The 27,662-nt window shown below is 39.3% G+C and overlaps 1 protein-coding gene across 3 annotated transcripts in view; it reads left to right on the forward strand.

Annotated features, from left to right (window-relative positions):
• The window catches only part of DENND1B (DENN domain containing 1B), a 144,476-nt gene that overhangs the window by 28,492 nt on the left and 88,322 nt on the right, over window positions 1-27,662 (forward strand). For 2 of the 3 annotated variants that reach the window (XM_040704777.2, XM_040704778.2), the window contains exons 3-5: window positions 5,096-5,139; window positions 19,253-19,302; window positions 27,224-27,343. In XM_040704777.2, the coding sequence (XP_040560711.1) occupies window positions 5,096-5,139; window positions 19,253-19,302; window positions 27,224-27,343 (214 nt within the window). The remainder of the gene's footprint in view (window positions 1-5,095; window positions 5,140-19,252; window positions 19,303-27,223; window positions 27,344-27,662) is intronic. The other variant, XM_046944991.1, reaches the window with a different exon arrangement.

The following is a 27,662-nucleotide window of genomic DNA, read 5'->3' on the forward strand; positions in this document are numbered from 1 at the left end:
CTGATCCAAACCTTGGGTGGAAAGGTTCTGGAAAGCTGTGAGATGTGGGGGCATTTGGAAGCGGTATGGAGAAGGACAAGAGTGATAGCTTATGGGGGGAACAAGTGTTGTACCAAGAAAGTGTAATGGAATCTGTGTTTGCTTAGCAATGGGAAAAGAAGACTATGGGGGAGAGAGAGAGATAGTGGGAAAGATCTCTGGAAGGAGAAAGGGTATAGTGTTCTTCATGAGGAATAATGGCCTTAAATTGCACCTGGAAAGATTCAGGTTAGACTTCAGTGAGAATTTTGAATACTCATGAGGAACAGATTGCCTGGGAAAGCAGGGAGTTTTAAAATAATAATCATAAACATCCCTTAATGCTAAATTTTGAAATGCAGGACTGCATGTCTTCAGGCATCTACTGACCAGATACCCAAGTGGAACAGGCCCACAGGGGTCATTGAGTCCAACTCCTGGCTCCAAGCAGTGTGTGGTACTCCATGCATCTGAGAGCGGTGTTCAAATGCTCTTTGAACTCTGGCATTTGGGGCCCAAGAGCTGAAGACACCTGAGCACCAGCTGAGCTTAACAGCTCCACTTTGGCAGGGTGGAGAGGGGAGTCTTATGATGAGAGCAGGGGATGGTAAGGAGACACAAGGTGTGATCCGCTCACCTAATTCACTGTATGTAGTGGACTCACAGTAAGTATAATATTCATCATGTATTCTATTTTCATATTTTTTTTAGTTAAAATGCCTTTTGTTAAGCTCCTAAGATAGGAATTAATCAAATTCTGATTTATTTATATATGCTTGACCCAAATTTACTCACCAAAACTATTTATATGCATAGGTGTTTGTGGGGAGAGGTTGTTCTGTGGTTATTATTCAGCTTATGTGCTTTAATTGACTGAAGCCTCATTGGATGCTTCAAGTGAATTCACTGTAACCTACGGTAGTAGTCTCCTTATTGTATGAGGATCAGGTTTTTCCTGAAGCTTGCTGTAGCTGTTGTAGCTCAGTGTTTTTTTTTCCTCATCTTTTTAAAGATTGTTAGCTATTCTAAATCGATCCCTTTTCTCACATTTTTAAACTAAATCTGGAGGTAAGGCACATGTGAAAAACCTTATTTCACATTAAATGATTTTTCAGGAGCCAAAACAACTTGCTAGCTTTTCTCCTTATTCTTCTCTCAAACTTAGATAATGATTATATGCAACGTTACTTTGGCAGTGCTGAACTAGAAATGTTATGATAGCAAAATTTTAATTAATACTCATGACCTTTTAATTAAGAGCTTCATTTCAGTAATTAGAGTCTGTGTTGTGTCACTTCCTGCAGCCTTGCTGCAGTGTGTTCCACCTTGGTGAAGGGCTGAGGGCTGGAGCTCCCCTCTCAGCATATACATAAAGCTTCCATTAGCTGTTCACGATTAGTGAAGTAGCATGGAATGAGTGAATGTGGTGTGCAGCTACATTGGCCATATTACCATACCATGCTCTGTATAGCCACTCCAAACACCAGGTGATGCTCTTATAAGGCCCCACCAGGGAGTGGGTGATGCAAACAGGTGTTCTGAGCTTATGCTGAGTGTGGTCTGGTGTGAGATAAGTCACCCTTGGTGCAGCAGGCCTAGGAAGAACTTGTGTATACATACTTGTGTATGCTTACACATGCAGCACACATACATTTCATGTGTGCAGCCAACCATTTCTTCTTTCCTGCATACTTGCTCAGACGTGATGCAAAGTGCTTCTCTTGAGGACTCTGTCAGAAGTGGGGAACAAGGAGAAATCTGGTCATTGCTCATCTGCTTGCAGCAACAGCCTTTGCTGAGTGATTCTCTTCCTCTCACCCATGAAATCAGCATAAAACTGTGACCTAACATTGCCAGATCAAAGGGGGTATCTGGACAGAAATCCTCAGGGAAACGAGAATTCAGTCTTTGGAAACCTGCATAAAGTTGCAGAGTTGCGTTCTGCTTTCTCTTTTTATTTCTAAATCAGTACCCTTTTGTTTATTCCTCTGTGGCGCTCGTGCAAAGTTGACACAGATGTCAGATGCTGTCCGAGTCCAGTTCCAGAAGCAGAAACTAACATCAGCTTCCAAAACAAGCCCATTCTTGGACTTTGGAAATTAAAAAGCCTCGGGATTTTATCATAGAGGTGCTACAGTTTCAGATGGTCAAGGAACAGATAGAATGCAGTCACTTGAATTTTGAGGCACAAGCCACACTAGATGTTCTAAAAAGAAGTATTATGTGTACTCAATAAAATCACCAGCTGAAAGCTAGTAATAGCAGTTGCAAAACCCTGCATGGGGCAGGTGGCAAATATTGGATGTTTTGTGCTTTCAGAGAGTATACAGAATGTTGTTCTCTCTGTTTTGGCTTACCAATTTTGATTGTCCTGGCGTGATGCATAATGCCTTTTTGCCTTAAAGTAAAACACAATGATAATGAAGACTGTACTTTACTGAAGTGGACTATACTTCAAGGTTCTTGTTTTTGCTCTTCAAGTAGCATTGGGGAGCCCTCATGTGAAATCAAGACTGCAGAAGGAGAGGACAGTGAGCTCTGGCCACAGGTTTCACATCTGTTAGCAATTAGGGCTCCCAGAGAGGTGAGTGGAGGCGCTGGCCTTCCTGCCAGTGTGCAGAGGGTGCTGTGGTGAGATGCTGCTCCCTCCACAGGCGTGTCGTTGCGATGTGGAGGCAGTACTCATTTTCTGATTAAAAATAGTTACTTAGATCCAAGCTTTGCTGATTTTTGAGGTTATTCTTTGTTGCTGACTGTGATGTTCTAAAATTAAGCAGAGAGGTTTTACTGTTGTGATTACTTCCTTTTCTGAAGGTTGATGTTACACTTCCACTGAACGGTGAAAGAAATCACTGACTTTCCCTTGAAGTTTATACAATAACTGTTTTGCAAACTGAAAGCATCAAAAATCCCCCACAACTCACCTTTGGTTTCATTATGATGTTGCTAAAATATTCAGTAACTGTTTATTATGGGAATGTTGTTAACACCTGCCAAAACAATCTGCTTCATGCCTAAGAAACACAGCTTTCAGCTGGTGACGTTTCAGCAGCCTCGCTCCCCGTGAGATGCTCAGCACATCTATTGGCTGAGAGTAGCTCAGCGTTTCTCTGTAGAAGCTGCTATAGATGGTAGAGAAGATCTGGGCAGAAGGAATGGGTAAGAAGCAATAGGAGTAGCCACAGACCGGCCTGGATTTTCCATGGCTGTAGCTTTCTGTCCCCCGTAACACTCCATCTGCCACTTTTTCTTCTTCGTTCTGATCTCAGATGGAGGTTTTTGGGGATAGTGGTTTATTTTGTGCAGACCAGAAAAGCTTTCAGTGGTTGGCATGAGCCTGGGGGGGTTCCCTAGCCTGGTTTGCTATGGGAGTAAGGTGATGGCATGGGGTCAAGAGCAGGGAGCTGGAGCTTGACTTCTAATGACTATTTTTCATGATGCTAAATCAGAACAGAAATGAGCTCAGTAACACTGAGGCCCTCAGCCTGCTTATTATCCGGATGTGTCTGTGACTTATTTACATACAGAAAAAGTAAGGGAAAAATCTTTTCTGTTCTGTGAGAACTGTATTTATTAGCTCTTTTAGTGTACTTCTAGACGGAGTGCTCTTCAGTTTTCTCTTGTTTCTAATATGCCTCCAAAAGTTAGGAGTTAGAAAACTAACTGTCCAAAATATATGGATTTTCATAAAGAACAGCTGTGGAACCCTCCACAGTTGTTCTTAGGATCAAAAATGTGGCTATTTGACTGTTTATTGTAGAAACAGATTTTTACCTGAAATCTATATTCATTTTGAGCTCAGTCTAAATAAGGTTGATTGATGAGGTGAGCTTGGTGACATCTACAGGTGCATTTTGTGCTGTTCATTTGACACTTGACCTGGAGCAAGGGGGGATGCTTGTATCTTGCCCTCCTATGCTGCTGGCAAGTGCGGGCACTGCAGCTGTGTGCGGGGCAATGGGATGTGAAAATATCCTGAAGGATATTTGTCCTTTAAAGCCTCAATTTGCAGCAGCAACCTTGTGTGTAGGTGAAGATGAGTAGAAACCTCTGTACTTTGCCAGAAGTGGAGAAGTCTGCAGATCTGATGTGAAGTACAGCACTCGAAAGGCTTCTGATTGATCAGGCAGTGCTAGCTGTAGAGGCTGATGTGAGAAATGGAAATCTGGGTGTCTCTCAGACCTTGGCTCTTCCCAAGATAGGAATCCCAGCCACTCCTGCCATAGCCCCAGGGCTGCAGTTCTCACCAGGCAGTTTCCCCTGGCTCTTGCTCAGGGCATGCCCTTGTTTCTTGTCCCTGGGAACATGGGGCTGCTGCCCACAGCACAGTGAGGGTCTGGAGTGCTCACCTGGCTTGCATAGGTGCACTGGTGGGAGATGAGCAGTGTCTGGAGGATTATGTGTAAAATTCAGTGGTTGAAAAGTTGTGGCTCAGATTGTCGCGTTAGGTGCATTCACAATAATATTAATTACAGGTTCATGCATAGCCTAAACAGCAAGTGATTGTTTTGATAACAGTGAATATATAACAATCATAACAGATTAATGAAAGCTGTAAGGTATAATGTAAATGCTGATTTTTAAATAGTTCAGATTGAAAAAATATTCAGATGTGTCATCTCTCCAACCTCTTCCTTGGGTGTGCTGGTACTGTCATTAGAAGTCCAAAGATCCCTTTTCTGTACCTTGTGGAGATGTTTGTTTTCCCCTTCATAGCACTTCACATTTTTTTTTTGGCTTGGATGAGATATTTTGTCTAATTTTATTTCTTAATTATACTTAATTCTCACATTTAAATTTAGGCTTAAAAAATGAAGCAGTCAGGTTAAAAAGAAGAGTTAAATATGGAAACAGTTTGGTACATTATACAACCCGCTCACCTGTGTGAAACAAACACAGTTTCATAAATATGAAATGCCTCTTTAATAATCCAGCATCTTCCGTAGTTTTTACCGACATTTTTGTACTTGCCTCAGAGCTTGAAGCTGAGCTGACCCTCTCTTTAATATTAATGTACTCTGACTGTAATACTCTGTTCTTTTGCCTCTGATTAATGCTGTCTGTCAATTATTTACAGATCCAGTGGTACTGTGGAAGTTCCCGGAGGACTTTGGAGACCAGGTTGGAAACACGAGATTGAACTTTTTTTTTTAATGTTAGAATAATGATAAAAAATGCTCTCCTATTCAGCTACAGAAAGGCAGATGCTAATGACGGCGGTAAGGAAGTCTTCACCCAACTGGTGACTCGGTGATTAGAATGCCTTTGTGACGGGAATACTCAATAGCAGGTTCCCAGCTCTATATATCATACTACTTCCATCTCCCTGGTTTTTATATAGATCATTTTATAAGCTGTTTCTGTTGAGAGTGTGGGCTTGTTTAATCTGTTCTAAAATAGAAAACGGGGAAAATGTATCAGCCAAACTTTGTTTTTAATATTGAGAAGCCAAACGCTGTTATGAATTGTCAAAAAAAAAAACCCAATTGAAACAAACAAACAAAAAAGCTGAAGTCCTCCACAAGATTGAATTTGTCATTTTAATGTCAGAACCTATTCTCTCTTTAATCCTTTACTGTGCAAAACTGTGTATGTTTAATATTACTGTAGAGATGCTGTAATTTTTGCTTAGTAAAACAAAATTCAGACCCTTATAAAAGTCAATGCTCTGCGCTTACTGAACTGGATAGCATGAGTGCTCCAGCTTCTGGCTATGAATTCATCCTTATAGGAGAGTTTGTACACGCAGGGCTGATGCATTATTTCAGTGTTGTAATCATAGCATTTGTCAAATCAAAATATTTGTATGAAAAAAGTGCAACTCTTAAGTTTGTGTGTTCTGTGGTCTAAATTTGTATGTTATGATTTTATGATTTGAAGTGTTTTTGCTATTGCAAAACCTTGGAGATGAGTTTCTTCAATGGAAATGCTTCTCTTTTTTTAAAGAAAAGCATATGATAAGAATTAGAATAAATGTGTCTGTCTTTGCGCCTCTTTTAGACTGTTACTAAGTCCAACACATTCTTCATTGCTGGTATCCCTATAACAGATGATCTGGAAATAATTTTTTACACTAGATCTTGATTAATTGTTGGCTTTTTTGTTTGTTTTTGGAATCAATAATAGAAGATTCTATAAAGCCAGCCACAGGATGATTCATGATGAAAGGAATAAATATACAAGTGTAGAAGGTAGTATGTCTGGTTAGGGAATAGCATCAGTCAGAAATGTGTGGCTTGTAAGATAGTGATAAATGGTATATGAGGAAAGTGTGCTCTTGTATGTTCTTAGCTTGACATCCAATGAGTTCTGATAATTTTCTTAGCTGCAGGAGGATTGTCTTCATTCTGATTTAAATTCTTTTCTGGTTTTTGTTCTTTTTATGTTGCTTAAGATAGACTTGATCTTAGGGAAAAAAAATTATGTATGTAGAAAAATGGAGCTTATTCAGTGAGTCGAAGGTTATTCAAAGAACAGCTGGTGCAGAAATATGATTAGAAGACGAAGCTCACTGAAGACTGGAAGGGAATCTTATGGAGATGCAACAGACATATGTAATCTGAAAAAAAGAGTCCTCAGGCAGTGATCTGCCTTTGAGCACTGAAAAGCCTGCTGCTGCACGCTGTCAGAGTGGTATAGGGAATCCAATATTTCAGGTAAATTGCTTCTCTTCCTGGGAAATGGCATATTTTAGTTGTCTTCCTTGCAAGGGAAATCTTCCTTCTGGAATGACCTGGATTTCAGCAGAATACATTGCAGTTTCTGTGGCAAACCCCTGAGCTGAGATCTTGAGTGCACTCAGCAGGCTCTTCTGTGCGCATGTGCGTATTGAACCCTGTAGGCTTGGACTGGAGATCTGTGCATCTACAGGTATTATATTTTTTTATAAAAGAGCTGTCAGTAAAACTATCAAGAATAATATCAATGAAAGTTTGATGGGAGAATATTAAAAAAAAAAAAGAGCGTTCTCAACTCTATTTTCCTGTCATTTCTATTTTCAATGTAAGACACATGAATTAGTTTTTGGATGTATCCCAAAGAATCGTCTTTCCTAAATCCAAGGGCTGTCTGTTTGCACAGTGATGTGATAACAGTGGGCAAAATATTTTCCTCTCTTCCTGCATTTTTCTGCAGTTTATCATGTCACCTTTTTGTTGCTTTTATAATGCAAAGAAAACTTGTCTATGTCACTTTGATTTGTTCCTCTTCTTTCCCACATTCTTCCTCTCAGTACGCCTCTCAGAACTTCCCAGTGCTTACTTGTTCCTATATCTGTCTTCTTCTTGTGGCTAGTGTACAGCAGATCTTGATATACTGTCATACACCCAAAGCTGAATGAATGATGGAGTTGCAGGTTACTGTTGCACTGGCATTAAACACAAGTTTGACAACGTTGAAGAAATCCTGAATAATCTTATCGCTGTAGGGAAAATGGACGGTTCTTGATTTGAGTGTATACAGGTCTTCAGTTTGAACAGCTACTCCTCACCCCAATGTGAGCTTGAGTGGTTGGGTTGTAGCTGTTTAATGGAATATTTTTTTACTTAAAATACATTTCCCATGTGTATACCTACAGGCATCTTGTGTGTTCCAAACTCCTCTTGGGCTCTATGACATTTTCATGGCAAGATGAATTTGTTTTAGTCTTGGAATTCTTTTGTTTATTCAGAGAGATTAGACCAGTGTTTGATTTCAATCTTGCAAGCTCGCTTTCATAATGAGGTCTATGTAGAGGAAATTATAACACTAATTTCTGGAAGAAGAAGATGAATTCATAGAAATGAGGTGGTACTTAACGTGCTTGAGAGAAGTGGACCAAATTAAAAGAAAAGCAAAACAGAAAAACGCCCCTTTGCTTCCTGAATGAAATACTTCATAACTGTTAAAAAATCAAGTGTGCTTCTGTGCACAAAATGTCACCCAGCACAACTGAGACCTACAAATGCTGCTGCATTAACCTGGCAGTAGAGGTGGTAGCCAATGCCTTATCGATGTCTGAGGTGCCCAGACATTGACAGTATGCCTCTGTTCATAGCTGTTCTGGAAATAAAAATACTCAAACTCCCAGTAACTTCATGAGGTTAGAACATTTTGGGGGAAAGCATAGTACTGGCACCAGGAAAGATCAAAAGGAGAGTGCTAAAAGTGCTGGGTGGAGCTAGGAGCCCTTTCAGTGGCAGTACATGTTTCTGGTAGGTGAATGGTGTGTGCAGTTGTGGCTGTAGCCACCAGTGTGGGGACCGATCCTTCACCATAAGGCAGGTGAGGGCGGTTAGTCCACATGCACAATGCATTCAGTGGTACCAGGAATAGCATGCTGATAGGATGTTGTAATGAGCAATTCAGTCCACTGTTGTCATGTGGGAGATCGTCTCAAGCTTCTGAGTGTAATCTAAAAACGAAAAATTGGTTTTTATTTTTTGAAGATGGACAAAGATTCAGGAAAGTCTGTACATCAGTCAGGGCTTTCTGCCTCTTACATTAGGCTTCATCCTTATTTTTTTTTATATTGTATTAACCTTTGAGGCATTTGAGGTTTAATGTTTCTTAACAGCACTAGTGCTTACAACTGTTTTAGCTGTGTAAGAATTCGGTAGCTTTTTCAACCTAGCTGGTTACTTTCCCAAAACGATGTCTGTCTGCAGTAAGTCCCAGAGTCTGTATGTGGTTTATAGAAAAACTGTTTCACTGAGTAGTTTGTTTTTTCTTATTATTTATGATAGCACAGTTATTTCTTGGGTCTGCTGCTTCTCTGCTGGTGGGGAAAAAAAGTCACACCTAGGAAGACAATGCTAATAGCTAATATAGTGGGAAACCAGAGCCTACTTCCATAGTAGGAGATACGACAAGGGATGGTTGATTAATTAAGAACTGAGGGCTCTGTATTAGATTGTTGTGTTGTACACTTTATCCTGTCTGCTTTATCCTGTCTGCTCCCACTCTGCTTTTTTCAGGTAAGGAAACTGAAACTGCTTTTTTGTGTCATGCCTTTGCCATACCCTGCAGATGAGCAATCGATCTGGGTTAGGAATATTGCATCTCATGCAAAGTGTCTGTACTGTTTTCTACAAAGTTGCTGTAAATCTCTTTGCTTTGTTCTCTCATATGTTATATCATAATGTATCATAATCTATCAGGTGTAAATCATCAGATCATCCATTCAAATTGCTTGTATTAATATCTTTGTGTAAATGCGTGTCTGTAAATACCAGTTGTTTAAGGCCTAACTCTTGTGAAGTTACATTTTAGCCTTCCCTCGGCCAAAGGAATCTCATGTTTTCATTTGTGTGTGTGTGAACTATTGAAGGTTAAAGCAAGTTTAAATGAATGTCTGGTCAGAGCCCAAGCGCTCTGTGCCTTGCAGGACTGAAAATTCCATTGCATGGAGCATGATAGAAATTCTATGAGTGAGGTCATCATGGAAAATATTGTAGTATTCTTTTAAAGATTTAAAGTATAGTGTGGGTTTTATTAAAAAAATAAATCTCAGCAAGTCTTGTTGCCTGGGCCAAAATAACTCATGGAAGTCAGCTGTAACAACTCTGTGTTCCTGTGTGCTGTCCTGAGAAAGCAGCGGTAACCCAGGAAGTACGAGGCTTTTAATGTTCTTTTCAAGGCTGTAGGCATGCAGTTAGGGGGTGCATCTCAGTCTCCTTGCATTTGATGGCTTTGTTCTGTTATTCTGATGTGGCACTAAATACGTTTCAAATGTTTGTTAATTAGTTAGGTGCTTGGTTTTTTTTTAGTAGTAAATCATGGAAATAGTTTGGGGATGTTGTTACTTGTGTATTTAATAAGCAATTAGTATTTGGGTACACTGATATGAGAAAGGAGGAATCGATTGCATAGATGACTAATTTTCACAAGTACTTTTTTGTCTAAACATCACAAGTTCTTGCTTATTTAAGAATATCTAGGAACTTGAATCCACATGTGCATGTCAGGAAAATGATTAACCCAACTGATGGCAACTTTGCATGTTACAAGTGAGCTCTGTCAGGGTAAGAGAACTCCGAGAGGTAAAAGAGAACTGTGATTTCCTGATGTGCGTTTTTCATGTTTGAAAAATACATTGTTCTTCTCCAAGACTATTATGTCTGTATGGCAGCAATGATAGTCTATCTGCTGATTCACATATATGGATACCAGCAGCAAAACGTTCTGAGGTGTATTTCTAAATACAAGTGAATAGCTAAACTGTTTGAACAGAAAACATCTATCTTTTTCTGATAAATATTCTTTGGAATGACCACTCATCTAGGCATGCTGGGAACACCCAGAAGTGCTGATCCTTCAGCATCTCTCAAACTGTAAATATACCATGATAATTTCTCAGTGATTTCTTTTAAAACATTCATCCCAACAGACAGAATATGTCCTTACTGTGAGACTTGAATTTTTAAAAGCACAGAAGCCCAACACAGAAAACTTGAACTTTCTTGAAATTCTGAGAACAGGTGGCAACGTCAAGTATGCTTGTTGTCAGGATTGTAGCAGTTTTGTTTCATAGAGCTTTTAAGTTAAAGATGCTGATCAGCATATGGTACTGGCTAGCCGCATCTCTACCAGCTCTTTTGTTATCTTGTTATTGTTATAGGTCTTAATGACAGTTGTAAGCCATAGTTCTGGATGCAGGGGTTAGTCCACCCTGGGGAGGAGGGGGAGAAACAGCAGTGTGGATTATGGAAATATGAATTGATCTAAAAAGCAGCTCTCTTGTAACAGAATGGGACTCAAAGAAAGACTGGGGAGAAGCTGGTGAAAAGACGATGGAATATGATGTGAAAATGATCATTTGAATGCTTTCCTTTTCATTCCCAGCTGCTGTGTTCTGGTGAAAAGGCATGCATTTGTATATCTTAAGGCTGGGTAAAAAAAGGGCCAGATGAATGGAATTACTTGTTAGATATGTTTTCATTTTGAGTCAAATTATGTGCATTTTAATAGACTGTATGCATACGTTAGCCATTTTTGATCATACAGCTGTGATATTGGGGAACTACATTTTATTAAAAAAAAAAATGTTCCATTCTGTTTGCTTAAACAAGTATGGTATTAATATTTGGCTGTCCTTCAGATATAGCTTATCAGCCCACTGAAAATAACTGTTAGTGATTTGGCATATTCCTGCCTTCTTCAGTGATGTGCCAAACCAAAGAAGAAAAGATTAATTGATGGCTGAAACAGTGATGACAATCATTTGGAACAGCCTCCAAAAAGTCTGCCAAACTGTCACATGTGATGTCATTGTTGACTCACCTCGGTTGCCCTCAGAATATTCCAGTCTTGTCACCTTATTCTGTATTATATGCTTGCTTGTACAGTCTCATCTACTTGCTTAGCTCCCTTGGTACATTTTAGTCTTCCTTATGGTGCTTCTGTTATACTTTCAGCATTGTTTTTGTGTCTGGAGCTTATTGGTGCGACGAGAGATGCTGTAGTTTGGTTGCTTTTTCTTTGCTCCTCCTTGGTTGTCTTGTTTCTTTTCTTTCGCTTTTCAACGCTATCAATATTATTCAGATTTGTACTGAATAACACTTATTCTTGTAGTTGTCTTTTATTGCTACTAGTGATTTTTTTTTTTGAGCTGTTTTATAGTAAGTCTTAGATTTTGACCTGGAAAATGAGAAGTATGTTTCCTTTATAAAAAAATATCTCAAATAATAGTAATTATGAAACAATTCTCCCAGCAGGTTCCTTACAAAAAACTGACTTCCTTTCCCACATCCTTTTCTTTTGGCTGTAGATCCTTCTAGCTTAAGAACTTCAGCCCATGTGCCAAACGGGTTTCACTACCCTTTACACTGCCACGTGGTTTATCTACTTCCCCTACTGCTGACACAAAGCAGTGTGCACTCCATTGCATTGTAAATTTAGAGCCTGCTCAAGTGTTTAGTTCTTGGAACATCTCACATCATTTATCAGCATAAGTCACTGCTACAGATATTCTGTTTGGATGCTATGCCAAGATCATCCATTCATTTACGTAGTAATTTGTATTAATTATTTTCTTTCTAATTCAGAAAATTAGAAGCTATAATTTCATCATAACTTGGGCTGTGTGGTAATTTTTTTTGAAAAAGAAATGAAAGTTCTGATTGTGGAAGAGCATCACCTGTTTGCTCTGACTCTAACACAACTTCTCTACTGAGTATCCAGATAATGATACTGTCACTAAAAATGTATATTAATAAAATATCACTCATCTTTTTCCCTACTACGTGATTGAAAATTTTCTGTCATACTTTTGTGTCATTTTTGTACAAAAGGCTGTGAACTTCAAGATAATGAATACTGTCTTAAAAGTCAAATACATCCTCCATAGTATTTCATTGGAAGAGCACGTCTTTCCACACTCTTCCAGTTCTGACACAGTCTCCCTGTCCAGGCATTTGATTGGTGCATGCCATACAACTGTTATGTTTGCTAGGTCCGTATGCTGAAATATTACTTCTCTTGCTCATTTTCATCACCAGTTGTAGGATAGATGGTAATATTTTAATTTATACTTACATGAATGAGAACTACCTTTGGGAGGAAGAACGTTGTTGATTTTTATGTTTTTTAATCAGAATTCCAGAAAAATTGAGAGTTCTTTTAGTGGGTAAATTAATCTGTGCTGAAGTTCTTATTGTCTTGGCTATTCTGTTATTTGTGACTACACTTTGGATCTCTGTATGCTACAGTGGATGGACAGTAAGATATGACTTATTTGTAACTGGTTACGTGATGAGATTAAGGAATGATTACACAAGTGGAGAATCCAAGGTTTTGCAATTCAGGGAAAATCACAATTCTGAGACCTTAGGAGGCCTTATTCTTCAGTCTTTCAGTGTGGTAACAATGTCTTTTGAAGTACCAGAGTTAGTTAATGTATTTGTTCTTTGCTCCTTCTAAAGTGCCTTTGAGGGATGCTCTAAACCCACTAGAATCTCATACAGATCAACTGTGTCAGGATTGGATTAGGTGACCAGGAATGTAACGTTATCAGCAACTTAATCTAAAAATCACAACTTAAAAAAGCAGTTTTGTTCCGAAGGAGCTGGGATTGCCCATTCTATGTTATTTTTTTAATGTGGCACAGAAGCTCTTGTGTCGTGTGGTTGAGTTACCCCACCATTTTAAAACAGTTTTATTCGTCCTTGGTGTTATGCTGTGAATGAAATGGTGTTATATGCATGTGACGTTCATGGGCCTACCCTGTAATTACAACTAGCAAGCCAATTAGTAATAGCTATTAATTATTAATATCTGTTACACTATGTCAGAGAATTCTTCATAATTTGCCTTTAGACCTAGAGGAAAATTTGAAAACTCCAAAGACAAAAACCAGTAAGGTTAAATACTTTGATCTTTCCAATGTACAGAGTGGGACTCATTTATTAGCCTAGAAAACTTTGTTTCAAAGGATGTGCAAAAGTTGGAGGATGATATTGTTTGTGCTTCAGAGATCTTGTATGAATCATACAGTGCTTTCCATTCTCTTTTTTACAAGAACCTTTGAAGTCCTGTAAACTGAGTCATATTTACACTTTATTTAACAAATGTAGAAATGGTAGCTGAGCTACCTTAAATTGGAGATTACTGAGTTTCATAGTTTAATGCTTTCAGAAAAGAAAGATAAAGCATCCATATAGTTTAATGTAACATTCAAGTGCTGTACCTTAAATTACATTTTTTCAATTATTTCTCAAAAAAGTTTTGCATCTCCACCCTAAACCATTTGCATTTGATTTTTGTGTTCTGTCCTTTATGTGAGTAAGAGAAATATTCTGAAAGCAGCTGATAATTTTTTTTTTTTACCCAACAAAATTACTGGATAATCAACAGGATGATGCGTATTGGAGGGAGGCACATAAAGGTTAAAAATATTTATGGAGGACTGCTAATGATTTCCATACTTTAAACTTTTGGATTTTCATGAATGTGATTTAAGATTAAATTTTTTTTTTGTTATTCAAACCGTTTGGGCCTTTCTTTATTGTAGCTACTACTTTTTGATGAGATTTTTAGCAGAGGTAACAGCTAAGTCTTTGAAATATAACTACTGCTGCTAGCTTCACATGGGTCCCTGCTGTGGGTGTGTGCAGCTTCTGAAAAAGGAAAAGGAAAAGTCAGCGGTGAGGACAGAGCAGCTTGCCTTTTCATGGACTGTTTTATGTAGAATCATTAGAATTTCACCTTAGTAGAGCCATAATGATAAAGGGCTTAACGCTGCAAGATGCTAAGCAGTCTGGCTTTGATTTAGGAATGAATCTAAATCTGTACTTAACTTGAAGCATTTAAATATTCCCATTGAAGTTGCTGCTTTGAATCAGAAATATGTCATGACAGTCTTAAATCTCAAGTAGATCACCTGTTTGTATGTTTGAACTGACATAAGATGACTAAAAGCTGTGGTACCAAATGGTGGGGAGAAAGTCACAGAGAGTAAGTTGGGTTAAAAGTGAAGATGAGGACACTAGAAGATGAACATGGAGAACTCAGTATGGAAACTGGTAAGAGAGACCATCCTTGGATGGAAGACATTTAGAGAGGTGAATAGGGATAGGAAGTTGTTGGAAGAGTATTGATGGACAGTTAGATGAAATACTGAAGTAGAATAGCAGGTAGTTTTTGTCAGCAAGAAAAAAAGGAGAAAAAATGTTTAATAAAGTGTATGTAACAAAGACGAGACAAAAAAGAGAACTTCCCCCTTTTGGTGGGGGTGGAGGAGGGTCTTTACAGAAGTAAGGGAGATAAATAAGGAGACAAGAACTAGGAAGTTACTGAGGAAGAAAAAGGATAGTGGGGAAAAGGCACAAAAATGTTTTATCTAGGTCGATGACTATTTGACATCTTACAATTCAAGATAATAGAGATAAGGATAAGTAAGTAGTTTTTTGAGCACTCATTAATGAGAATGTTTTTGGCAATGTTATCTGGATTATGTCATTAAATAATTCAAATTCTATTGCATACTACCGATTTTTATTTATGCCTTTTCTTCCTGGGCGTGCTGACATGCCTATGGAGTGAACACAGCGTGACAGTATCTAAGAAAGGGACTGTCCCCTTCTTGAGAGGTGCCAAATTCTGTAAGTGGAGCAGATCTAGGTGGGGATCCAACTGCTTGGGGTGGGTGTTATACTGTGAATAAATGTGGAGGGAGTTGGAAGGAGGCAGGACTTTTTCTAAAAAACAATGCCTAAATTGCCATTTTAGGAGTGAGTCAGTATTCTGGATATCTTAAAATGTTCCTACTGGGGAATATTTTCAATCCCTTAGCAGGGATTTGCATGGAAAAAGTTAGCTTAGTCTTTCCTCTTAAATGTGAACTGCAGAATATTACAAGAATGAAAAATTGCTAGGGAGAGTAGTTCTCACATCCTTCTAATTTTGGGAATTAATTATATTAAATGCCAATAATTATTTCAGTAGTATAGTATCAAGTGGTCAGCTTAATTTCTGGTGATTCATCAAGCTTTCTCTACGTTTGAAGAAAAAAGGAACCTGTTGAAGGGTGTAAGTTGAAGTGAGGGAAAATCTCACAAAGTCTCTCATACCTTTGTAGTGATGCACTAAATTTGTTGGTTCTGTGATATATATCAAAGCAGGTGAAATCTTCCTATAGAGACAGCTCTTCCACTTTGTTGCTGTGAGATAACCTCCAAAACTCACTGTGCTTTACAATGTACACAGCTATATGTTTGCAAATGGACCTGTCTGAGGTATGGTTCCATTGCCACTAGCAAGTTAACAGTCAGCCACGTGTGTGCTTGCTTCCCTAACCTGACACAACCTCTGTGTGTGTGATGTCATTGCTGCTCTGTGGGATGAAAACATTAAAAGGGAAACACGTGACCCCCACCAACAGGCCTTGCTTAACTCAGTGGAGCTACAATTTCCACAATTCCTGCTGTTGCCCAGCGCTGTTAAGGGTGCGAAGTTTTGAAGTTCCAGTGCTTGCCATGGGAAGGTGAATTTGTTCTTAGCTGATGACTGCAGAGCATGAGACAAATAATAGTTTGCAGTCCAGACTTCTGAAGATTTCTTATCAGTTGGGTATAATATTATTAGAAATAAAAATCAGGTAATTTCTTCATTAGTGAGGAATAAGGTGCATATCTGGAACACAACCAGCGCATCTACCCATTAATTTCATGTAAGGATAAGACTGAGTTGTGAGGACCTTTTCTCCATGAAAAAGTTGTGATTTCAGAAACTACTGAATCATCTACTACCTTTTCCATTGCTTCTAAAATGATGATATGCAGACCTTATTGTCTGGGTATAAAATCAACCAGGGAACACTGAATAATTCTTATAAGTGTCTGTTTTTATCTCTGTGTATAATCAGTGAGTAGGACAAGGCTTGGACTGTGTAGTGCAATTGGTGCAGTAATTAATAAGCACACTGGACCGTGAATGTGTGAGAGGGCAGCTTGCTGTTGATATGCTATAGATATAAATAATTTTTTAAATACAATTTCCATTTTTTTTAAGCTTTGCATGAGGGAAGCAGTGTGCTATAGTTGGTATGATATTGATTTTGTGGTTTTTATTCTTTCTGTTAGAGTTTGTGTAAGGAGTGAGATAGCAATCCTTTGACTTAGTAATTAAAATCAATTGTGTGTGTGACTGTATGTGTTTATGTAGTGTTTCAAAGCAAATATGTGCTCTTTAACTTGCTTTTTACAACATCTTTTTAGTTTTCCCTGTACACACACTTTCCTTTCTGAAACAGTGACTGTTTTCTCTTCTGAAACTCTAACACTGCGAGAGCCCAGAGTGGTGCTAATCATGAGGCGGTATGAATGGAGGTTAGCTTGCTTTCTGAACACTTGGCAACCTTTTGTTTTCAGAAATAAACGCATGCTTTTATGAAGCTTTTAAAATAAAAGATGATAAATGCATTCTGCGTTTTCTGAGGATGTACGTTTTGACTCAAGTGCAAGTACTGGCTGAGTTGTGGATTGGTGAAGACAATGACCCGTTAAGCAGCAGAGCTCAATTTTGCTCAGTAGAAAGGTTATTGACTTGAACTGTACACCGATAGCAACTGCTTCTGTGGATGTGTGAATAACAGCCATTTGCATTTTAAATCTGTCTAGAAGCATCTTGGGGGCATCTTGTTTTCCTCCATTTTAAAAATCTGACTAACACCTGTAATTAGGGGGGAAAGCAGAGCCCTGGAAGCGAGGTAGGACTTGCAGCCATTGATCTGTGTAAACCCAGCTTACGCTGTCAGGGGAAAAGCAGTCAACTGCTGAGCTGCTTTGTCACTGACATAAGCTGGGAGAGGATTTTTTTTTTTTGTCTATGCTGTTTATACACCAGTCTATAGACCTGCTGGCTGCTTGAATTTTAAAGAGCGGAGAGGTTTAAAGACTGCTCCCTGAGGGATGCTGCCGCCAGTTGGGAAGCGAGCAGGGCTGCCCTGCAGGAGCTGAGCGTGTGCCGGGGGCAGTGTGAGGCCTCGCTGTCCTGTGGCCGGAGGCACGCGTTGTCCTCGGGTCACCGGCTGGGCTGCTGAGCTGCCCTGGGCTTGGGTCTGCTCTTCCTGTGGGATCGTTTATTCTGAGAGGATGCGTTGTGGGGGGCTGGAGTGGATAGGCTTCCATACCCTGTTCTAAAATGGTTCTGAGATCAACAGGCAGCAAGCCCAACCCTCAGTAGTATGAAGAAAAGGACTTCCTATAGTGTGATAATACGTGCGGATTTGGAAGGAGAGTTTGAGTATGAGGTACTGAGGCCCCTTCCTAAAGCACAGCATGGTGTGCTCAGAACCCTCTCCTTTTGTGCTGGGCAAGTTGAATTCTGTGAGATTTCTTGAAGTGTTATATGACTTAAAAACTTGAAAATTGACTTTTTCATTCTGTCCTATTAGTGGACATAGTGGGGCATCATGTATCTTTAAGATGTTGCAACTAACTATGTGTGTTGTATTTAAAGGATTCATTTTCATTTTATTTTTCTTTCTCTGGACTATCCAGCCCTTGCTGACTAACTTGCACGGGTTCTTCATGTTTTACACTCTGAATGGATCCGGGCGGATATTTGGAGCAAATAGTCATTGTGGTGTGTGTGGGAATTTCAATACATAGCTTCCCCTAATGGGAGCTGGCTGCTGAGCACACAGTTGAGCAGCGTTCAAGCAGGAGGATACTAGCATCCTTGATCCAGTTCTGCATCTCTGCAGCCCGTTTGCCTTCTCCTGAATGTGTGCACCTTGCAGGATGCCTCATAAGCCCCAGTGTAGCCGGTATAGTCTTTTTGTTGGTCTCATACAAAGAGGGCCCTGTAGCTGTGCTGACCAACACAAATGCCATCGCTTGTCCTTTCATAGCTCGTTTGCCACAGATGGTTTGTTTTCCAAGTTGGGAGTAGTTGTTGGAAATAAGTCTTATTTCTGGGATCCTGTAAGACAGCTTTAATTTTTTCTGCTAACAAATCTGGCAAGTAACTTTTTCTTATCTAATGAAAATTTTTTACTAGCTTGAGAGCATTTTTATATTATAATTCATGCATTTTATTTGTCACTAACCAACTTATTAAATAAAATACCGCGAGAGAGCAATGTTATCCTCTTATTTTATGGTACAAATGTAGCTCTGTCAGATTCCATCTCTCTCCCTTTGTGAATAGAGTGGTTTGCTTGTGAAAACCAAAGGGTTAATCATATAAATATCTCCCTTGGACCAGCAGAAGATTTCCATCATGTTCAGCGTTTGACCATGAGACATGTATAGAGTCGTTATACCTCTCAGTAATTCATTCTGCTGCCAACTTCATTCCCTTTTCTCTGCCTGCATTTTAATTGAAACAACATTTGTATTTTTGAGCCAGGATCTGTCAGAAGTCCCTGTGGCTAGTCTGTGGTACAAGTAGCAGCAGACGTGGCTTACCCATATGGTGTGGTGCTTCTTGTAAAATCCATATGGCCTTGTTGAGGGGAATCCCAGCGGGGATGTGAAGGGTGTTAATACCCTTCAGGCCAGGCCTTTCCCTCCTGGGGTTTCTACAGCATTGTCTTTGCAATCTGCTGAAGCACAAACTTAATTCCTTTTTAATAATCAATTATTTCAGTCCAGGAACGTGTACTGTATTTTTTTTGCAATCTTATATTCCTCGAGTTTATTATTTGCTATGAATATTTCAGGATATTTTTTTAAAACCATCTTTAAGGCAATTGCTAGCAAGCAGGGAAAAAAGCCTTTTCAAAGCCCTAACCCAGTTTCCCTTGCATTTACAGGAAGTGTTGAACAGCGTTCCAAAGTTCTGCTTTCCTTTTGACATCGAAAGGTATGTGGCACAGTTATCATTTATTTAAACACTTTATATGAAATGATATTTCATGTGATAACAGGGAAATTTTTCAAGAACAAGGAAAAATGTAGTACAGAAATGTGCACCTATGGCTGAACATCACAGCAAAACACAACTTTTCCAGAGTTTTAAGGTTAGGTCTTTCAGGGTAGAGCAATATTCTGCCTCTTGATTTTTGTCCTGTATAGTTGTAAACAACATCTGTTAATGTCAGCATATAATACAGTTTTGTTTGAGCAGCAAGCATCATAAAAACTGTCACAAGTCTCTAGGATATCAATAGTCACTGACCAGTACTGAAAACATGTTGTTTGAGTCCAAAGAAATTAAGACTTTAATTGCATGGAGGTAACTGAACGTACAGTTGATTTTTTTTTTTCTGAGTAGATTTAAGATTATTATGTATTATCAGCTCTTACCTTTCTGGTATCCATTACTGTGTGGCATCCATGTAATGATGCAATAATTTAAATGGTCTGCATAAAACGTTTTTATGAATTAAAATATTTATTTGAGCTTGTCAAAATGACTAATGGCAATTAATTTAATGAACCGCACTCGTTTCTAAAACTCACACTGTCCAAATCAGCAAAGATTGAGTTAAAAGCGTGATTTGCATGATGAGTGAAAGCTGCAGGCGGTAGTGCAGGCTGAGCCGGCTTCAGGGCAGCGCATCGCTGTGTGCCACAGTCCGGCAGCGCGGTGGCTGCAGTGTGGTGTGAGGCAGGGAGAGGGAGGCTTTGCTGGAGAACGTGGCACATACAGATGGTCATAAGCACGAACTCTGAAGTAAACTATGTTCGTTTAGCCATGTACGGATGAGTTTAGTTGTTTGCATATGGAACTGGCTAAGCTTGCTGCTCTTTTAAGCTGTTTTGGTGACTTAACTAGCGCTGTTCATGTTGGCTGTTAAGCACTGAAGTCCTTAATGTGCTCGATATGTATGCAGAATTCTGTATAAAACTGATAATGAAGGTGAATAATGGAAATAAAAATAGAGGATAACAGAAAAAGGTGAGGTTCTGTTGCTGCCATCCAGTGGCAAGAACGTCATCAGTGGCAGCAAATAATTATTTTCAAATAACTACTTTTGTGTTAACTGTTTCTGTCTATTCATTCAGAAGACACTCAGTTGCTTATATGAGGCTGATAAACTTAATTAGAATGCTGTGGCAATTGCTTGTGTTTTGCTTCTGTGCTTGTGCACAGAATGCTGTGTGCTATTACTTGAACTGAGTATCCAAATGATGGGGGGAAGAGTGAAAGTTGTTAAGGGATACTTGTTGTTTGTGTGCCCTTTGTCCCTCTGCTTCAAAGTACTTTTTGACCTCCGTATTTGACCAAAGAGCAGTGCTCTCACAGAGAGGGAATTTCTATGAAATCCATAGAGCTTGGCAGTTGGATGGAAGCCGGGGTGATTTCTGGAAGCTGAGCTGCACGTTCCATCTCACTGCCGACTCCTCAGCCTGCATGTGGCTGCCTCTAAAACCAGCTGCTGCACCGGAGGCTCCTGCTTGGCTGGGGCTGGGGGCTGGGCTGCAGGGGGTGTATGAGGGAGCACAGGCAGTGTGGGGTCATTGGGAGTGAAGGTGCATGGGTAGGGAGGTGGGCAGAGCTGCCCTGGGCAAGGAGACAGAAATACTGGAAGCCCATGCAAAAGCGTGTGCTGCTCCTTACTTTTGTGGGAGCAACTTATGGCTGTGTGGTGTTTATGCTACTCAGTTCAGGCATTTTCTACCGTAAAGACATGTTACCACTTGAAAATAAACAATACAAAAACTGCATAGTTGTCTTCTGCTTTCTCAGTGTTTTGTTTTTTGTTTTGAAAAGTATGGGACCATTACAGACAAGTATTGATAAATATGTTGCTGTAACTCCCTTTCATGTTTGTTTTATTTTTAAATAGGTGTGGCAAACAACTAGTTTATGGCTAGACAAAAACATGCTTTTCACTTGTCTGCTCAATATTTATTTCCTTGTAGAGAGAACCACCACAGACCATACACTGAGTGCCCCTAAGTATTTTACAGGCAGTTTCAGTGGCAGGTTCTGCACAGAAAGCTTTCATTGAAGAGAAAAGCCAAGTTTCTATTTCAGTGATTGAGCTCATTGTACTTTAGGGGATATAGTGTCTCAAAGTATATTGCGTGAACTGTCAGTATATAAACCACTGAGAGCACTTTATGATCCTTGTAAGAGCTAGGAATGACCGGAGCAGAAGTGGAATTTCCACTGATGCTACTGATCAAGACATCTGGAACAAAAAAAAAAGACTTTGTTCCATAGATTGCTTCTATGCTTTCTTGCATGCAGCAGAGTTTCAGGCAACAGTGTCCTTTCCATTAAATAGACAAATGAAGCTCGTTTAAATATTAAATCTATGTTCTTTAAATTATGAAAACAACAAAATTAAAGCCCTGTCAAATCCCAGTGGTAAGTCCATGGTCAAATATTTTCCTCTGCCTCACCTGTACTTAATTAGTGAATGAATTGAAAAGTGGATGAAGTGAGAATGTGTTTGATTTTGTTGTATTCACTATGCTACAATGATCGTGGACTAAGATCTAGATTTGATTCTATATGATACTGCTTACATCATCTCACCAGAAATAGTGACTTTATTTTTTGGATGTATTAAGTAGCTGAACACTGTTTTAATTATCAAAATTATGTACTGCAAATGGAGATTTTAAAATCTGTAGGTAACTTAAGCTGAAAGTCAAGCCAAAAAGGCACAGTGAATGGTGTAATGCGCTGACCATTACTTAAACCTCAAGTTATATACAAACATATGTGTATATATATTCATACACACACACACACACACACGCATATATATATATATATATATATAAATAGAAAGCAAACACGTAATTTTGTTACTACCCAGTACAGCTTACATTTTATGTTGAAGTGGATTATGTACTGAATTCTGTCATGGGAGTTCTTGAGCATTTACCCAAGAGCCTGCATCTTTTTTTGCAACTGAATTATTTCAGGTTTAATTAATAGCATGGTTGTATACCTTTTTAACTGTTCATTTGCTGATAGTTATGAATAAATTCCCTTTTTGTCTGCTGTGGGATTCCTATCTCTGTTATTATTTATGAGAAACAGGAGGATTGTATTATTAAAGACAGTAGAAATTTTTCATTTCCTTCTAATATTTGCTATGCTAATTTTTAAGTGTCAGAGAAAAACATCTTTTGTTTCTGGCAACTTTCATGCAAACCCTGCATGATTTTTTTTTCACTTCTTTCCTGACAGCAATCTGTATTTTCACTCTCAACCTCAAACTTGTGTAACTTGGAGAGCCCTTGCCTCACTCTCTAGCTGTGTTGGTAATTTTGCTGGATGATTGAGTGAGCATGCAGATGTTATTGTTGTTCGCAGTCACAACTCAAAATCTGTCCTAAATTGCACTGTCAGTGCTTGACTCCTCAGTTTTTCAGTGCTTTGTTTCTCTTCTCCTTTGTTCCCTCCTCCATAAATACTTCTGCTCTCCCTTTCTGCTCCTCTGTTTTTCCCCCTTCAGGTTGTATGTCTTCTATGGTTTGTATGGTGCCTTTGTGGTCAAGACTTTGGAAGGTGTCTGTAGGACTAATATGGAGATAAGTGCCTTATTGATTTCACCTACTGTGCCCACCCAGTCACATGGGAATGGCTGTGTTGCAGAGCATAGTAAGTGGCTCTGCTGCATGTGCTGTAGGAAGATTTCTCATTAGCTGTAGAACATAGCTCAAGTATGTGAACTACTGTGCCTATTATTTAGCTCACAAACTATTACAGTCAATGAGTGATGATAGCAGAAATGATATTGCTTTCACTTTCTTGTTCCTGGCTAAACCATTTATGTTGGTGTTTTGAGTAGTAGCCTCTGGCTATGGAGGTTATTTGTGACTTGCACGAATTTTTACTTTGAAAATCAACGGATGAGTATGGAAAGAACATAGAAATATATATTTAATGCTTATGAAGCTGTATGGATAAATTATAATGTTTCCTGACCGCTCCAGTCATCCCGGTCAGTCTGCAGGATGAGTTACAAACTCTGAAACGAAGTAGTAACCTTGTACAACTGATTTTTTTTTCCACTCTTTATCTCATTGTATCATATACATGTCTGTTATACAAAATATAGACACGAGAAAAATCTGTGTAATGACAGAGGAACTCAAGTGGTGGAGTCATGGATCACAGGGTGAGCTTGGAAGTGGAAACAGTGGTTGCTGTTGGGGATAGTAATCAGTAAAAGATGATGGCTCAACCTGGGGTTGCAGAGTCCCCACTCTTCCATCAGCTGGTGCCTCCACCTTGACATCAATTCCAACTTGAATCTATCTCTAATCTTTTCTCTGATTTAGGGGAGAATTAGGGTCAATGGCTGATGTGCTTTACTTTTCAGTGTCAGATTTGGAGACAAACTACACTGAAAATTTTCAGTTTTCAGTAGCAGCTGCCTGTGAGTAAGAACTGAGTAAGTTGAGCTAGTGAGTTGAGTAAGAATTGGGCCTCCTTGGTCAAGCATATGTTCACGACACATAATAATTAATGACACTGGTAACTTTGTTATATTTAAAAATATTGATTGAAATCTTTTCTGCAATGCATGATTTTTTGTTGTTTAGAAACAACGAAATCTCTCTGAAATTCAAGCCCTTTGAAGTTCCAAAATGTGAAGAGTGATTCATTTCAAACGTACTGTTTCCTAAGCAGATAAATTTGGAAGAAGAGCAATTCCAATTAAGAATTAAGGATAAATGTGATGGTTAGACGTGTTGTTTTTCATTAGAAGAGATTTAATTCCTGCTTTAATCAGCTCTCTCAAGGCAGCCTTGAAATGCAGCCTGCACAATGGCTGTAGTGTAAACAGGAGTCTTTAAAACAGCTCTTTACCTGCTCCATGTGTACCAAAGAGCCTTTTCTGTATTCTGCTGATATTAGAAAATTTTAAAAACTACTTTTATTCGTATAGTGAACTGTAACAGCCTTGAAAGAGCCCATTGTAGTCTGCAGAGTTAATAAGTGTTTACACACATTCTTTGCTATTGGTGATTTATTGTTGTTAAACTAAGATTAAATGTAAGCAGGCCATGCAGGAGCTGAAAGGAAGGGGGAGGGGAAAAGAGCAAGACAGGAATGAGGGAGGAGGTCAGTGACAGTTTGCAGCAGCTTGCCTCTGCTGTCTCCCTGCAAGTGAGCAGGTCACTTGTTTTGAAGTAACCTGCAGGCCTGAGTTCTGCAAAAGGTGTTGCGAAGCTTGTTCAGTAGGTCCTATGCTCCGTTAGAAAGTACAGATAACGCTTTGGTTGGGAAATTCTGGTAGGTAATAATTGCATTTTACCTATGTTGATTTTTCACATTAAGGAAAAGTGGTAGATGCATCTTTGCTGTGGTTTGGTAGTGCAGCCAAAGTCATTACTTGGCTTCAGAGGCATGGGACCCAAGTGCCATAGCCAAAACCTGTCCGCATAAATATATGCAACGGGTTTATTAAAGCCATCATTAGCTTGTTTTTCTAAGGCTGGCAGTCAGTTTCAGTTCTGTTGAAAGGGGCAAAAAAGCAGGCCTCCTTGGTGCCCTCAGGTCCTGCATGGAGCTCTTGAATTAGCAACCTAGAATGAGCTCAGTATTTGGGATTCTGATGAGAAAATGTGCTGCATATGGTTGGTCACTGGCTTCTGTTAGCTGTTCTTCTGAAGCAAGTGAGACCAAATGCAACTTCTGGATTGTTTGTGGAGGTTCAGCCCTGGAGTTTTTCTCATCTTGAGCATCCAGAATGTGCTGTTTGCAGCTCATCCTAAAGTCTGTGAGATGCGGCTTTCAAGCTGGGCTGTTCTCACACCAACTGTGAAAATGCTGCAGTCTCTCTTGAGGAAGTGAAGGGAAAATGTTGACTTGGAGGTGGTGAGATGGCGTTGGGATTGCCTCCTGCTGGTCTGTCAGAACTAGCCTGAGCTATTTTTAATAGTCTCAGAATTAAATCATATTTGGTCTCATGCACTGAGATTTCTACATATGCTTTAATTGCAGTACAGTATATTCTCCTTTGTTATCTTCCAGTGTTGGGAAGCGAGGAGATAAGTGAAAGGAAGGGCTCCTTACTGGTGTGAAATTCTTTGGGCTAAGGATTTGTTTCTAAGCAGTAGTGGAGCAGAGGCACGTGGCATATGTGTACGCAGTACACAAAAAGCAAAGCCTGCATAATTGGGCATCTATTATGACAGCTTTTGTAAGTCACTTATCACTTGTTTGGCTGGAGGACCGTACCCTGGGCAGAGTGCAGGGTACTGCCAGTGCTGCTGCTGGGGGACTTTGCAACACCCGGCTGTGCACAGACCTGAGGGTTTCAGGGAAGATTTGTCTCTTTATTCCTGAGAGCGGTGCAGAGATTTGGATGGAAAATGGCTTTAGTGGTAAAGGTGTAATGACACAGTGCCATTAATAGTGCTCTTCCGTCATACGTAATAAACAGGCAGCATTCTAGTTATCCTAAAGAACCTGAACAAATTAGGAGTGACTGAAAGCTATCAAACATTTAGTAAATGAGCATATATTTATGGAAAATACTTGAATTGAGCTTAATTATGTAACTTTAAAGAGAAAGCCTATTAATAATGGTGGATTTTGAATGACAATATTGGACTATAGATATGTTCTGTTATTCATGCTCAGGATGGGCTTTTATTTCAGGCTAGTCACTGTGCTTGCAAGGGACGAGGCCAAATGGAAACAAGTAGGAGTTTAGAGAGTCTGGGCAGTGGCATTGCTTGGCTGATCTTCAAGCTGTTCTCATCATGAATTAAGCATTTACATGTGTCCCATTGTAACTTCTTTATGCCTTTGATCTCCTACTTTTTTTTCCTTCCCATGGGCAGATTTTTGTGTGTTATTTTGGTGGAGGTTTTTTAAAAATATACATATTGCAGGGGATAAATGGGGGAAAAAGTGCACTTAGTAGGAGGTGAACTATCATTCTCAGTTTCTGCAGGAATTTGTTTTCAACCACAGGTGACATGTTAAGCACATCACTCACTAGCAGGTGCTTAGGCGTTCTGCTGAAGATGATGATGTAAGAAAGAGAAAATAACAGAGAACAGTAGAATTACAGGCAGAACTGCTGCATATCACCTTTTCAGAACTTCCTACACTGCCCATTGAAACTTTGCTTTAATTTACTTTTGACTATACCATGCGTTACCTCTCCCAGCTGAAAATGCTGAGTCTACTAAAGCTTACTTTCTCTGGAAGTTGTTGAGAAAGTGCAGTATGTATTTCTGTGATTGAAGTTAAGATGTAGTTTGTGTTCTTAAATGCTTACATTGAATGCATTTCATGATTTCTATGAAAATCACCAGAGTTGGACCGTACTGAAAAGCCAGTTTTAGAGCTTGCAGTATGTGGTTTGTTTTATGAATAGTTCTCTTCCCACTGTCTCTATGATCTTGTAATGTTAGTTATATTCCTCCTTGGTCTATTTTGTCCCCAAACTGAAGTCCCAACCATTTTAAGTCTCTCCTTATAATTCTGGAGCTCCCTCCTCTCATCCTTATTTTCCCTGCTCTGTGCTTTCTTTAACTCCTGTGCCTTCTGTTTTGTGTTGTGGGGGTCTGACCTACACACCGCCTTTGAAGCATGGGCTCACTGAGATGGAGGCGGCCAGGTTTTGGTGGTGCAAAGATGGCAGCAGGTGTCATGGATGAATGAGGGAATGGGGCTCTTTGGTGCATGCAGAGGGAGTAGAGTGAAGGAGGCAGTGTGGAAAGAAGGAGAGAAGAAAAGGATAATCGGAGAGGAAAGACAGTGAGGCTTGAGTGTGAAAATGCTGAAGATAGTGACTTTTATGCTAGTGTTTTCTATCATTTGGTGTTCTTATGCTCTGTATCTAATTTTTCAGGGTGTCCCAAAACCAAGTAGGACAGCATTTTACTTTTGTGCTCACCGACATTGAAAGTAAGCAACGGTTTGGATTTTGCCGTTTGACATCAGGAGGCAAAGTCTGCCTCTGTATTCTGAGGTAAGCTGCTTATGGAAAATTGAGTACAGAAGTGAATATAGAAAAAATGTAAGATCTCTTGAAATCTGTTAATACTTTGTATCAACAATTATTAACGATAAGTATTTACTGTTATCAGTACACCATTTCTGTACAGTAATGTTACCATTGATTTCAGATGAAAAGTGGTCCCAAGTCCTACACGATGGTTGCAATTTGGATAGCACAGGAACTTTACACTGCAGCTTTTAAAGGCTTTGAGCATTACGTGGATATTTTAAATTTTTAATGGAACCATTGACAAGTATCCCATCGATTTCATGATGAAATACACTATTGT

This window comes from Gallus gallus, chromosome 8, assembly GCF_016699485.2.
Source record: "Gallus gallus isolate bGalGal1 chromosome 8, bGalGal1.mat.broiler.GRCg7b, whole genome shotgun sequence".
Taxonomy (NCBI): domain Eukaryota; kingdom Metazoa; phylum Chordata; class Aves; order Galliformes; family Phasianidae; genus Gallus; species Gallus gallus.